This window comes from Aythya ferina (genome assembly GCF_964211825.1).
Source record: "Aythya ferina genome assembly, chromosome: 3".
Lineage (NCBI taxonomy): Eukaryota > Metazoa > Chordata > Aves > Anseriformes > Anatidae > Aythya > Aythya ferina.
Genome location: NC_140298.1, coordinates 80835186 through 80850593, shown reverse-complemented (window position 1 = coordinate 80850593; position 15408 = coordinate 80835186). Strand labels below are relative to the sequence as shown.

At 34.3% G+C, this 15408-nt stretch overlaps 1 protein-coding gene across 11 annotated transcripts in view; it reads right to left on the bottom strand.

Moving 5' to 3' along the window:
* LAMA2 (laminin subunit alpha 2) overlaps window positions 1-15408 on the bottom strand; it is a 376777-nt gene that overhangs the window by 41708 nt on the left and 319661 nt on the right. For all 11 annotated transcript variants that reach the window (XM_084516212.1, XM_084516216.1, XM_084516217.1 and 8 more), the window contains 5 exons: window positions 12741-12857; window positions 9847-10029; window positions 7540-7694; window positions 5704-5847; window positions 4689-4822 (listed from right to left, as the gene is read on the bottom strand). In XM_084516212.1, the coding sequence (XP_084372338.1) occupies window positions 4689-4822; window positions 5704-5847; window positions 7540-7694; window positions 9847-10029; window positions 12741-12857 (733 nt within the window). The remainder of the gene's footprint in view (window positions 1-4688; window positions 4823-5703; window positions 5848-7539; window positions 7695-9846; window positions 10030-12740; window positions 12858-15408) is intronic.

Below are 15408 nucleotides of genomic sequence, written 5' to 3'. Positions count from 1 at the left end.
AAAATTCCTTTTTTGTCTAATTAGAAAAAAAAAAAAAAAAAAAAAAGATTGGCTTGGGGCATTGAAGTTGCAAGTAAACTAAAAGTTAAAAGCATAACTTCATGAAAACCTGTCATTTCTCTTAAATGAAGCTTTACTTAATTAATGGAAGAATGCATAGGTTAGGCTAGTGAATAAGCTGAAAGATGACTGCTATCCCGTACTTACATAATCTTTGCACTTAGAAAGTATGCTGGACCAGGGCTCTAGAGAATGGTAAAATCATGGAAAACTATGTATTTTATGTCAAACAAACAAACAAACAAACAACTTCTTCAGAAATTCCTTTGGATCAGAACCTATCACCCAAAAAACAGAAGAAATTGAGAGTTGTCTTATGAAATATCATATAACTGGAAATAAGTAATTCAAAGAAAAAAAAAAAGAGAAAAGGTTTTCATTTAGTTGTGACAGTCTGACAGTCATGTGTCAGTCATGATAAATTTTTCCTGAACTGTGAAGCAGGGTTGCAAATTATTTTGAGGATTTCCATCCAATGGGAAATATCTTCTTGAATCCATGCCATCTTGTCTGCCCTGGAGACAGGGATATCAAGGCTTTCAATGTGAAAACCACACATTTGCAGTGAAATACAGGAACTTTTCAGTCACTTCTAGCTTGATCTGGCAATGCTGGAAATAACATACATGTGACTTTCAGGGAATCTCCTAAATGACATCTGTGGTATGTGAACACAGAATTACTCCCAGTCATTTTAAAGTAGTGGGCTAAAGCAATCCACGGTCTTCTAAATGATTTGTTGTTGTTGCAAACTCCGTTTAATGACAATATTTTACCTTGTATTCCTAAATCAACTGAATGCTAATTAGATACTTTTTTTTATGCAACAGAAATTCCAAATTTCGATTTTATTTTTCCTAAGTTTATTGATGCGAAGCCCTCTAATGGACTTCAAAATACAGTTCTCAATGTAGTAATTATTGAAAGGCTAACAGTTACTAGAGACTTTTACTGAACTGCTTATGCTCTCTGAAAGAAAGTCATTAGCACTTTCAATCTCTATTGTGCTGAAATCACGATTCAGTGAAACTAGTTTAAAAGCATCCAAGTGAAATAAAACAGAAGTCACTCAGCAGATCGACGCTTTTTAGGGTGCTTAATATGTCACAAATAGCATGGGTGTCTTTAATCTTCAGACAAATTGAAAGGATAATGACAGAGTCTCTTCCATAAATAATTCTATCTTATTTAGGGAGGACAACTGAGCTTGAAGAAGGAACTTGGCTACCTTGACAGCAAAATGACATTTGTGTCTGATGTACGACAAGTTATCAGGTTAGAAAATACTGTTCTAGTCAGAATCAGTTCTTGCAAAACTGGTGGATTAAAGATGTACCAGTGCTGAGTGGCTGATCATCTGAAAAAAAATAAATTACAATAGCATGCATGCAGTATATACTCGTTAGGAGATGCATGATGCAAATGAGATGACTTTTGCAAGTCATCAGCATTAGATTACAGAATACCATGAAGAAATCTTCGCTCCTTGGTCCCCTGAGAGCAAATAAAACCTTTACTAGAAAGTATGACTTAGATTTGCGACAGTAGTTTATGACTGAATTATTTCTGAGCTGGGCTGGATGTGTTTACTATGAACTTCTGATTCAACTGTCTTTCGTCCTTAAAAGAAGGATGCTGCTAAACTCTGTCATTAACAATGATAATACTTAGAGTGCACTTGATTAAAATCACGGCTAATCAGATTCTGCTCCTAATTGAAGCCTGCTGAAGTCAAGTGACATTGTTTCACTGATCTAGAGAGCCTCAAAAATACTCTAGCATGTATTTGAAGGTTCACACAAAAGTGACAGTTTGCATGTTGTAAGCTTGCCTCAAATCTTTTTGTTGCAAACTGTTTATGCCATATTTTCCTTCATTAATTGACACTTTGATAGATTGTAGTTCTTGGTAAGATTTGCCTCTCTAACAGGTAAGTAACTCTGTGATAGTTAAGTTCCTATACCATCAAAGTATAGGGAATTGCTTATTCCATAGGCATATGCTGCACTAAAGGAATAAATAAATTTTACTTCAATTCCATACAAATAAAGTTTAAAATATTTATTTGATAACCTCTGTATATACAATAACATGCAAAGTATTAGTATACTTTAAATAAAAAGGAGAGAAAAATTAAAAGCCTCTGAGAAAAACAGATGCAGTAATTATTAAATTGGTCTTAACAAATGGGAAAATTTGGCCCAGAAGTTAACTGAACTGAGTATCCCTGATCATTATTCAAGTCAGCTGTTTCATATTTAGACTTCACTCAATATACTGAATGATTTTGAGAATTTCGTGACCTCTGTGCTACCACATTTTCACATGGCCTTTTGGGATCCTTGATTAAAAACTGCTGTGAAAACCTTTAAACCTACCATATCATTATTAACATGTGTCAATGCGTGTTGCCACTGAAATCCAAGGCGAAATTCAGCAAGGCCAAAATTTCATTTTATGTCCCCCCTCTAAGTGGATGCCCTGCTCTGGCTGTTCTGGCAGCTTACAGGTTGCTGAAAAAATCTGTAGCTGCAACTGAGTAGAAATTTAGAGAAAAAACGTGAGTGAATGAGATAAGTAAAACAGTCCTACATCTTCTGAAGGGAGTCAAAGGAGAATTATCAAATGGACTAAAACGTTCGAAGATGGAAAATCTTCAGTAAGGTACGTTATTTATGAAGTCTGCCTTAAGAATACAAAATCAGTCCTGAGTTCTTTTGTCTTGATCCCACAAATCCAACTAATGACTCTGCAATGTAATTCTCCTGAATGATGCTCTGTACTTCAAATTTGTGCAGCTGTAATTGTTCCAAATTGCTGATCCAGCAGTTTGTTTAAAACTAATGGCATACACACCCTATATATCCAGAATAAGCAGTTTAATAGGTAATGTGCATTTGTTGGATGTGTGAATTTTCATACCATGTCCTGGCTCCATATTCTGCTGAAGCAGCCTTAAGTTTGGCATTACTGTGTCATGAATCTGCTTTACTATGCATAATATGAAATGACAAAGACTTCAACAATTCCTATTGTACCACAGTTTGCATTTTCCAAGCAATAAGGCTTCATTAAGCCAGCTTCAAGAGCAAGTACCATAATTTTATTTATTTATCCGCTCTGAATGTCTGATTTCTGTGATTTCAATAAATTATTTAAATTGGATGCCATTTCCTCCTCTCAGACCTATGGATGTAACTGGAATTAGAATGATTTTCTTTCTCTCATTGTCTGACTGTACTATCACTTCTATGTTTAATACAATGTGAAATTAACATGTATGGATGCAACAAGAACTAGCTTCATATCAGATCGCAATATAGATGATGTCACCTGAATTATTAAGATTTGTTCATAAGTAGAGGATAAAGAATATAGTTATCTATCCTTATGCTGTAAATATTATACCTTATGTAATACCTGTTCTATATAAATGGAAAATACAGGATTCAAGTAAGTAATGTGAAATTTGAATATTAATGTATTTATATTTGATCATGATCATGATCATGAATATGATCAAAGGTCTGGAGTACCACTCCTATGAAGACAGGTTGAGGGATTTGGAGTTCAAAATCAGCCTGGAGAAGCGAAGACTGGGAAAACCTTACAGTGGCCTTCCAGTACCTAAAGGGGGCCTACATGAAAGCTGGGGAGGGACTCTTTGTCAGGATAGGACAAGGCATAATGGCTTTAAACTAAAAGAGGGTAGGTTTAGATTAGATATAATGAAGAAATTCATCACTCGGAGGGTGGTGAAGCCTTGGAACAAGTTTCCCAGAGAAGCAATACTTCCACATCCCTGGAAGTATTCAAGGCCAGGCTGGATGGGGTTTTGGGCAACCTGGTCTGGTGGGGGCAGGGGGGTTGGAACTTGATGGTCTTTAAGGTACCTTCCAACCCAAACCATTCTATGATTTCATATTACTAAAGCTCAAAAGCATTCAAAACTGATCTCATAGAAGTACAAAGTACAGTTTCCAGAATATTTTATCCTTGATTTTTTCATAAGCTTTATCTTTTAAAATACCTCCAGTCTGAAGAGACATTCCAGCTATGGAAAAGGCATTTTGAGTAAGAATCAAGATGCTGATGTATGACAGACCACTCATTTGCAGTATTGTATCAAGATGTGACATTCAGAAATTGTGCTACTCTTTGAAATTGAAGGTGGAAAGAATAGTAGTTATCTTTTTGTGTGTCAAATCCTGTACTGATTTTTAAAGTATGCTAGCTGAAGAAGAGTGATAGGTAGTTTATAGACTAATAGGTAAGAAGAAGGGAATAGAAGCAGTCATAGATTGTTGATATTAGAAGGGAAATACATTATGAAAATAAATTCTTGATACAGAACAATTAATATTTCAATAGCATTTGTAGTATTCACTTTTAGTACTATTGGGTGTAGGTTCAAAAGTTTCCACTAAACCAGCCTACCATTTCTCGTATTTACGAGAACATCTTGTTTTAAAATTAGATGTTTCAGACGTAGCAAATACTTCCATATACCTGAGACATGTAAACCCATGGAGAGTGGACTGGAAACAGAACTTGCTTAATTTAGCCATTTTTTTTTTTTTTAGGAAATAAAACTTTGGAAGTGAAATATATAGGCAATGTATACTTGCCTAGAGGCTTCAATCCGGTACCAAAACCCATCATCAATGGTCAGATCTGGATACTCTACCCGTCCAACACCAGATCCCACATCCCACAGGAAGCTCACCTTGCCTTTGCGCATCTCTATGGCCAAGAAGTCAGTCTACATAGAAAATATGAAAATAGAAGCAATATCATACTCTGATTAAAGGAAGCTCTCCAGAACTCTTCCCATTTCAGAAGGCATCAGAACAGAGTATCATAAACCCATATATAATAAAGTATGGAAAATAACTCTAACAGTGACTAAGAATCGGATTGTTCTTTCCCTGCTTTCCTTGGTTCAAATAAGTCAAAGATGACAAATGACTGGTGTTAGTGATATGCAGCAAATTGCTGCTAAACATGCAGAAGTGTTAATATTGTAGGCACTAAGAGAAGGATTTAACTGAGACAAACATTATTTGTAAAACAGCCATTGGATGGCAGAAACATGTCAGGATTCTAGGCTAACATATGATACCATCTAGCCTCTTCATTCTGTATTAGGTAAATAAAATATATAGTTCAAAATGTTAGAAATAGAATGTTTTTCCCATTTACAGAATTATTATTGATTATTCTAGAGTGCTCATGGGAAACGGAATCATTCATCATCATTATGCTTGCAGTTGTAGACGTGACTGAAAATTACAATAAATTCGAGCTTTGACAGATGCAAGATGATTAACTACTTCTTTCCCAAGGGAAAACCTACAACAGTGCAAAGTTTACTCGTTGCACTGTGAATTTTAAAGCTCTAACACAGTTCATGCAGAACTCTGATTTCATATTTAATTAAAAATACAAAAAAATATTTACTGATTGTATTTTAGAAGTCCTTATGTTAATACTAAAGACAGTAAATGTCTGGTTTATCATAGGCCCTCAATTATTGCTCTGAAGCCTTGAGGAGGAAAAAATAAGCCTTTTTCATCTTCTGTGTTTGTCAGTAATCTGATTTGATTGAGCAACGCTGACATGAAAAGCAGGAGATACACTTACAAACTTGGCACTTCCAAGGTAAAAAAGCAGATTGTCAGCAACTACAGTCTTCACATTGACAATGACAGTGTTGTATGTTCCCTTCTTTATTTCTGGTCTGTATGTGCGAATACAATTGCCTCCAGAAGACACGGACACTTTGATCTTCAAAAAAAAAAAAAAAAACAGAGCAGAAATAATTCAGTTTGCTGCTTATTATTACAGAAGTAACTTAAGAGGCTTCTAAATAACTGTTTTTTTTTTTGTTGTTGTTGTTGTTGTTTTAAAATTATTATTTTGTATATATATTTTTTTTATTCTTCCTTACCATTTCCATGTTACATGTAGCAGGGAGTTGCTTGGATATATACAGGAGGCAGAAATGGAATTTTCTTTTTGGGATTGTTTCTTATATTTTGATTAAAAGGCAATAAAAGCTCTTTCTGGCATTCAGGTGTGAAAGGACAAACTGTATGGATTAAAATAGCTAGAAGATTAACTGGTCTAACACAAGCAGCAGGGGAATTCTGACAGTGGAGATAACCTATAACTAGGACATAATGCCAGGAAAATATGCAGTGCTCCTGTGCTCCTGAAGGAATCACAGCACACTGCTTTGGGGTAGACAGGAAGATCTATTTTTTCCTTGCAATATCTTTGATTATGCTAATTTAATACTTCTACCGTGTTTTTTTTTGTTTATTTTGTTTTTGTTTGTTTGTTTGTTTGTTTTTGTTTAAACCAACAGTTATGTATTGCTGTTATATCATAGCCCCTGATGGAGTTGGTATTCTTTACTAGGTTTCATTTCCACAGCTCAGGTGACATATGCATTTGGACATATGTGTTAGTTTCCTCAGGCTCTGAGCACAGATAAAAAACAGTATACTGTTTGCTTTCATATTGCCAACATAGACATAATGACAGTCCAATGGTATTTCAATTCCAGCTAGACATGTTTATGTATTAGAGTAGATGCAAATAATGGTAAACTCAGTAAAAAGGTGACTTTTGCTTATGGTAAGCTTTGTCAAAAAGGAGATCCATTCTATGACCAAACGTTACTTTTTTAACTCAGAAATGCTGAGCAAGTAATTATTTTGAAGCCTTCAGACAGAAGACAAACATAAGAAGAAAACAATTTAATCACTATAACCTGTCTTTATATCGTGAACAAATCTCATTGTGTATATGCTATATACTTCCTTCCTGGGCTCCTATTATTCTGTAAGGTTTTGTTTCCTAATCTCTTTTTCAGGAAGTTTCCTTATGTACCATCTTCAAGAACTCTTTTTTTCACCTTGTTACACTGTGTCACAAGCTGAATAACCTGGTATTATCCAGCTGATCATCAAGTTTGGAATATTACTGAATCAGGGAGATGGATACCACACTCAACAGCCAAATTGAAATACACTCTTAAACCAAGTTTGATTTATCAGAACTCCACATTCTCAGGTAATGTAAGTTCCCTGAAATGAAAATAGGGGCTTAATATCAGTGTTGAGGCAAAACAAAAAACAACAATAAATATTTTTTGTTTTCACAACAAACGATGATGTGGTGATTCTCCTGTTGTACTCTCACTCACAGTACTTCTTAAATAATATCTTTTCCATAATCATTCCTACAGATGTCATCTGTTTAACTAGGGTGCATTTTAAATGAAGAAACAAGACACAGAGTGAAAATTATTGGAATATTCTCTGCTTATCTGAGAAATTATATTCCATTCCTTGCTTTCTTTACACATTTTCAGAATTAGAAAGAATTCAGCTCATGGAAAAGAAAGAGAAAATTCAAAAATAAAATCCTAACAAAATTCAAAAGGTAATCTTATGGAGAAAAAGGGCTTACCGAATTAGCTTGCTTCCGAGCTTGGTTTATCAGCTCTTTTATCTGAGAAATGTTTTTCCCTACGTTATCCTGAAGTTCTTTGATTGGCTTGAGTTTATCTAGTAAGCGGTCTGCTTCTTTTTCTAGGTGTTTTATGCTGGAATCTGCATCAGCAACTTCATAAGAAAGAACAAGGCAGAATTTTAAAGTGATGCCAGACAATAATTATAAATTGCAATAAAAAAATAATCAAGAAAATTCTGCATAAATACTCAGGCAATATTACATGCTATTACTATGAGATATACACTGACTAGGAAGCTACCTGAACAAAATAAGACCATTTAAGAACATTTAGAATTAAGATAATTTAGCAATAGTAGCAAATACAGATGTTAAAGCAGGATTTTGAAGCAGTAAGTATGCCTCAGGTCAGGGTGACACTAATGGACAATATTTGCTATAGCATTAATACAGTTATGCACTAAGCATTTACTTGCTTTTTCTAACTGTAGCTTTGAAGAAATATGCTAGATTAATGAAAACTTGTTAGTTTCCATTAGTAACTTCTGCAAAAGGGCTAGAGGACTATAGTTAATTCTTGAATTAACTTGATGTCAATTCATAAATTAACTAAAATGGCAACAACTACAAGATGTTTTAATTCTGATCAGAAGCTTAAAATTCTGTATGCATATTGAAAGCAGATCAAAAATGTGGCACTAAACTGTAAATATATATATATATATTTTTATTATTTTTTTTCAAGTGAACTTAATGGTTTTACAAAGAGATCTTTTTTCTCTCTTTTTATTTAAGCTTCAAATGACTTTTTTGCCTTTCAACATACAACTAGTGAACCATATCCTCTCTCTGACAGTTCTGAAGATGTAAGGATTGCAGCACTTGTTTAGCATGAGGGTATGGGATTGTGTGGATGACTGTGAAAGGCACAAATCAGATTTTACCAAAAGAATGTAGGTTGAAGGGAAATAATTATTAAGAAGTTGGATATTGCTTAGATAAAGCATGACAGTCCGTGTATCTAGTTTCTGAATACTAACCCAGACACTGATACCAAACCTTCAAGATGTTTCTTAAGGTTTCATAAGTGAGACTAGTTACCAAGACACTTTATCTCAGAGCCTTCAAAAATAATCAAACTACTGGATTATTTTGATGAATGAGAAATGTGGAAGACCATGCAGAAGGTTTGGTGGCAAGCAGTGAACATCATCTACTGGAAAAAGCACAATAAAAAAAAAAAAAAAAAAAAAGAACATACGTACTGATTCCTGTAGGCAAGACAAGGGGACAAAGAACAGAGAAAAAACAGAATACAACATAAGAAGATGTTTTGAAGATCTAAACACAAATGTAAATTAAGGAACAGGATTCTAGATCCAAGTGCCAAGAAATTGGTGCTTTTAGGCCACTTCCCAGTTGTTTGTCACTACCAATCCAGATGTTGTTACCTTGTAGATCTAATTGATTCCTAACCTGCCATAATATAATCACAGTATTTCAATAGATAACTATTTTTCTTATTGTGTAAACTACTAGGGGTCTCTCAGTCTGATGGAGCTGCCTGATGCCAAGCTGACCAAAACCTGGAGAGTAGAGAGTAGCTGAAAAGTTAGTCCTTCAGCAATTTTGTAAAGGTATTCAGGTTTTGTTGTCAGCTCTGTACACTCCTATATGAGATGAACAATCTACCATAAAATACATTGTAATTTAGAATTCAATGTTATCCTACATACCCAAAGTGAAAATGCTAAAGCAATTGTCACTTCTTATAACAGGCTTCGCTAACAACAAAAAAACAGCCCCAAAAAAACATACTTAGAATCTCTTTTTTTATCTTTCTTAAGTGTCTTCAGTGCTCTACCAAAATAGTAACTTATATGACAGAAGTCATGCATTTCTCCCAGAAGTGATTATCTGATTGACTGAAGGCTCGGTTAGTGCAGGGAATTTTACATGAATCAAGCGGTAAATTGTCAGTCAAAGACAGATTCTTTAATTATTCACCTACCTAAATAGTTTAAAGAGCAGTCTGTGGAACAAATCTATCCACTACATGTTCATCCTGATGATGCTAGCTTTTTTCTGCAACTACCAGCAGCAGTCTCTAAGATTTAAAAGTTATTCTTAAATGATAAACGCAGAATACAGGAACTATAGAGCTTCCTTTTACAACAACATACTGTAGTAATACTGTGGGAGTGAAGTTACTGAGTGTCTCTGTTTCATTTTGGGATGTGAAATGAAAATATAAACCGAAAAAAAATCCTCCAAAAAACCAAACCAAACCAAACCAGATCTTACTATTCTTGATAGGATCCTTCACAACAGCGTTTGTTTTTGCCACATCATCTGCAAGTTTACTGTAATTGTTTCTCAAGCCAAGCAGATTCTGGTTGAGGTCTTTAATCTGGGCCAAGACATCATCTGCCGTATCGTTGGCTTGTTTTGCTTTGTCTTTAGCTGCCTGTACCTTTATAGCTGTATCTGTAGGTAGAAAAGAATAATGAAATGACTGTCCTGAGTACAGAAGTTTTCTTCATATGTCTCAAGAATAAACTTGCGCCAAAATTCTACAACCTTAATTTGTGTTGTGTAGTTCTTTACTCTTTAGGAGATCCCACTTCACATGTAGTAAGACATTATGAATTGCACACGTAGAGTGTAGATGCCCTGTTTTTCAAGACAACAAACGCTTCTGAAGAAGAGAAAAAAACTCTACAGTGGAGCTGTAGGACCTGTAGGAACAATCTTTGCTACCTGCTTCCCACAAAACCATGAAACTGTTCTTGGAATTGTTTTCCTGTTGTATTTTCCAACATGTCTTTGTGTCCCTCAGTCATATGAGAATTTTGGAGTGCAGCTCAGAAATTTGGACACCTCTGAAATGATCATGTAGCAATAGTGCCACTTGTCATACTGACTGGGGCTTCCTTTTGCAGTCAGTGGGGTTAACAGATTGCATTGCAGTAGTGGGGAAAACACAGGAGGATATTTTTACTATCCTACTGTGGCTAAGAGACAGTTGATAAGGGATAGTTTATCCCAAAATTTGCTTGAAGAAGATTGCATATTCCTGATTCAACAATTGTAGGAAAACAGGGGAAACACAGATATTATCACCATTTCAGGGGATTAACAGTATAGATTTCCAACCATTTTTGCAGGTAGGTCCTTCACCTTCTGTGGACTATGTGATGCAATCAAGCCTGTGGCCTAGGGAGAATACAATGCTTCTTAAGGCTGTAGAGAATTGGTAGGTTTATCCTGAACCCTGGAGAATTACATGACCATTTTTACTTTCTTGAGCAAAGACATATTATGTGCTACACTCTTATTTCTGAAGTGTACACTCTTATTTCTGAAGTTTTACCTTTGAAAAGTGCACATAACCTAACAGCACCTTGAAAATATATCTGAACCTTTAATAAACCATAATCATCATCAGTACTGACAAGTGAAAGAACAGATTACTCTGATTGCCTTTTTCCACTTCCTATTTTCATCATATCTAAGTATCTCTTTTTGAGGCAATTATTAGAGGTCATGCAGCTTTCTGGCAGAAAGAAAGTTGGACTTCCCTTTATTTGGAGGGGAGGGAAGTGTTACTTCCCTCTATTGGTCATATAAATTATATTTATTTTAAACCACACTTATAAAAGTATGCCTATCCCTCCATATGTAGGTCCTTGTCCTAAAGTAATCTATCCATCTATCCCATTTTGAATCTTTCTGGTTTTATTTGGCTATTTTATTTGAGTATTACTACAGCATGGACAAGAATTATTAGTCTAAATTGCTCTCTACTTTTGTGAATCCTTGAAGAATGAGATACATGACAGGGTCATTTTCTCTCCTGTCCTCATTGGTTACTTTGCCATTGGATGACTAATTTACAGCACTTTTGTATCCATGTCTTTTATTTGCCCTGAATTTAATTCTTAAGACACATCTACTTGTGTATGAGAGTGTCCTTGTCCAAAGAGCAAGCACCTTGTAACTCTAATCTGACAAGAGTTTATTACATTGCTAATGGTTGCATATTTCATGTATCTTTTACATGTTTCATATTTACTATACTGTCTCCTAAGGTCCACTGGTCTCCAAGGTCCATTTTGTTTGACTTAGACATCTATCTATGCACAAGAAGAAAAACAGGCCAATACGTGTGGTTAAAACCCAGGAAGTGGCATGAGTATGATATATTAAAGCAAATTCTTGTGAATATCTGATTTCAAGGATCGCTACATCTAAAAATAAACTTTCCAGTTGTCTGGAATCTTGAAGTCACAAAAGTGTGCAAGATGAATAGTAATAGTAATAGTAAATTATTTCTCAAGCCAAGTTTTTATTGTAGTCTGAACTTTCCAGACCTTCACATATGAGAGAGAATATAGATTTTCTTCAGAGACTTTTCTTCAGTTTATTGCAATGCAGTGCTCCTTAGAGAGAAAAGTCATAGCAAATTATTTTGATAAAACATTTATTTTTTATAAAAACAAACATTCTGTTTATCACTGTCTATTATACTGAAACTATATTGTAGCTCACTGTCTCTCGCAATCACAACACTAAGTAGCTAACATCCCAACACTTTGGGATTTTAATCAATATTAAAGATTGGAGGGGGGGCAGGGGGACTTATACAGAATTATAAGTATGCTTAGTACTTTTGTCTTCATTAAGGAAATCCTGTTCCAGTTCTAAGATACACAATGTCAAATTGACTGGAAAGGATACTGCAGGATAAATCAATGACTGTGGTAGAGAGGTAAGACAAAAAGAGCAAATTTCATCCTGCTTTTTCTATTGTCAGTAGGTCTTTATTTTTCTTGGTTGCTATAAGAAGCATGATGGTTCTTTATTCACAAGTTTCATAAACAGACTTTTCATGTTTAAAGAAAAAACTATTTGTCTCAGAATGTATTGTAACTTCTGAATTATAATTCGTTCCGAAACCAGTCTTTTGCAAATTGCAGAAACTTGTCACTATTTACTGTGCCAAAATACAAACTGATACAAGGTATCTGTTTTCAGACCAGTTCTCTCTAACATAGCTTATTTTTGTCTCATTAAAGCAGCCAGTGATCAAAGCGGACCCAATGTGGACCACAAAAAGATCAATCAGACAGATGATAGGTGTTTATACACCTAACAGAGCAGGACATGTTAAGTGTTGCATTACTTTTCCAGCTTACCATTAGGAATGGCTGACAGTTTTCCAAAGGTTTCATTCAAAGCTTTCAGGAGAATGGAATTCTTCTCATCAGAATCTTTCAGTCTGTTCTGCATGCTGTCCAGGTTATCTCCCTTTTCTATAACAACAATAATAAGCAAGCAATTTATCATTAAGAAATTCAATAGTGTAAATAAGGAATTCCAGTAAATCTGGTTGTAGGGTTCAATTATAATCTTTTTGGTTTCTTTAGGTTGCCTAGTTCTGTAGTATCTAAATGCTTTAGTACGTTTTACTGTTCTATATCAAAGGTTTTGATATAAGAGGTTTACAGAAAAAAATACAGAAAAAAAAAAAAGAAAAAATGATAATCATAGATGGAATGATTTATTCAAGTTCACACAGTGACCCGTCTGATAGACTCAAGAGTGAAGTTCAGTCATAGCTTTGATTCTGAGATCCAACTACCACTCAAATTTTCATCTTAAAGGGATGAATGGGATGAATGAAAGGGATGAATGGGATGAATGATTCTCCACTGTGTGGAGAGAGGCATGACAGATCAGGTCATCTTACTGCTGCAATTAGAATGGCCAAAGCATAGCTCTCATGGATTTTCTGAAAGATAACCTATGTTGATGTAACATCTGAGGAAAACATGAGATATCACCCTATCATCAATATGAGGAGACAACACAAATTATTATGAAATAAACATAGATTTTATTTTTGGGTATAGTCCTAAAAGTAAATAAAAAATAGTTGTATCATATTCAGTACATTAAAGACTGTTGCAGACTAGCATTATCTTTTACAGATAAGTTTCTGTTCTTCACCTATTTTTTTGAATAAAAACTACAGATTTTTTTTTTTTGAATAGTAACCAGCATTAGCAATAATTATAATTTTTCAAACTTTCAAAAGTGAGTTTCCAGCTAAGCTTTACAGTTATTAAAAAAAACAAAAACAAAAACAAACAAAAACATAAAAAAAAAAAAAAAGTTAAGTTTGGCACAGAAAATGCTAGGTAATGCTTAAACAACTATCTCAGAGGGCATTTTTCATCATTTCTTCATATAAGTATAGAGTTCTTTGGAACAGACAGCTGCTAATTTATTAACTTAAAGGTATGCCCTGTTGGGAAACTAATTCAACATCACTGTGCTTGATAGAACGAGGAGAATAATTTGTAGAAAAGTAGTTTAAGATACAAAGTATGACAGTGACCTTCAGATACGTGACAGGTTATTGAAATTAAACACACGGTTTTTGGATCCAAGTAGATACTGAAGTAGGAAAACATATTGGAGAAGAGTTTTCTCTGTGAATAAGTCACATACATGTGAAAAATATAAAGTATTTCTTTCTTTATTTCTAAAGTACTTCTTTTTCACAAGGGACAATAATTAGACATATTGGTACTTCAGCATCTCTTCAGCATCTCTAACCCTTCTGTGAGAGGGTAAACAAAATAATGGGTTAAAATGAGTGACAGTGGTTCAAGTCCTACAGATTTTAAAAGAAAAAGGTTTCATAAAATTAGATATCCAAAAAAGCATCTTGAAATTAGAAAAATCACACTAACTGCGTATTACCTTCAAGAAATGATTAACTACATTTTCAAAGAATGAAACAGTGGATAGAATTTAAATGAGAATCACATTTTTGCTGTTGGACCCTTTGAAATGTCATTCAGAAAGAGATCTATGCACTGTATTTAAACCGGAGCAACACTGCAGGAGTGCCTGGAGGTAAGACTTCATTCTTGCAAAATGTCCCACAGAGGAACAGGACGCTGGTATGAAGTGTGAAAGGCACAGTTAATGCTAGAATAAAGTTGGGAAGAATCTTATATAAATTATAAGATCATATTTTCCCTCAAAAATACTGCTTTTTTAAATAACTTTTTTTCTGCAGATGAATGAGGTCACTCATAAAGTGATGTTAAACTAGGGTGAAGATATGAGAGTCTGACCTTAAATGCTCTGTGGCTTTACCTGAGTTCATTTATCATTAAGTAATAATACTGAAAAAAATATTTTAATTTCTTCCATTTAATTTTGAAATTATAGTCTGCCTGATATTTCTTTGGTGTCTCTGGTGCCTTTTTGGAATGTAAGTGTTTATAAAGTGTATTAATATTCCTGACATATTTTATTCATTTCTGGTGGTGCTACAGTAACTTTTTTGCATTAAATTAATTTAAATTATCTCTCTTTCTTCTCTTTACTCTGCCAGATCCAACATTACACTAATTATATCTTGGTTACATTTCTGAAGAATCATGTTTCCAGACTTCTGTTTTCAGCTTTGTAACCATAGCAGCAATTTTTATGGATTTTAATAACTGAAGTTTCCCTAGAACTCCTCAATTTGAATACCGAGACCCTGTGTTTAATATTTTTTCTTTTAATTTCTCAAATGTATTTTCACTGTTTTTTTTTTTTTTTTTTAATATTAAAATAATAAAGTCATAAATAAGTGTCCTTAGGGAGCTTTTCAAGAAAATTGTTCATTTTGCACAATGATCATAACATGAAGCTTTATTTTGAAGAAACTTCCCACGCTATATGAAGAGACACAGACTATATGAAGAGAGCCACACTTAATGAAGAGACCCAGACAGTCTCTTCATTAAGCACTGAGCTAATTTTGACTATGAATCACAAACTGAACTGACTTCATTTCAG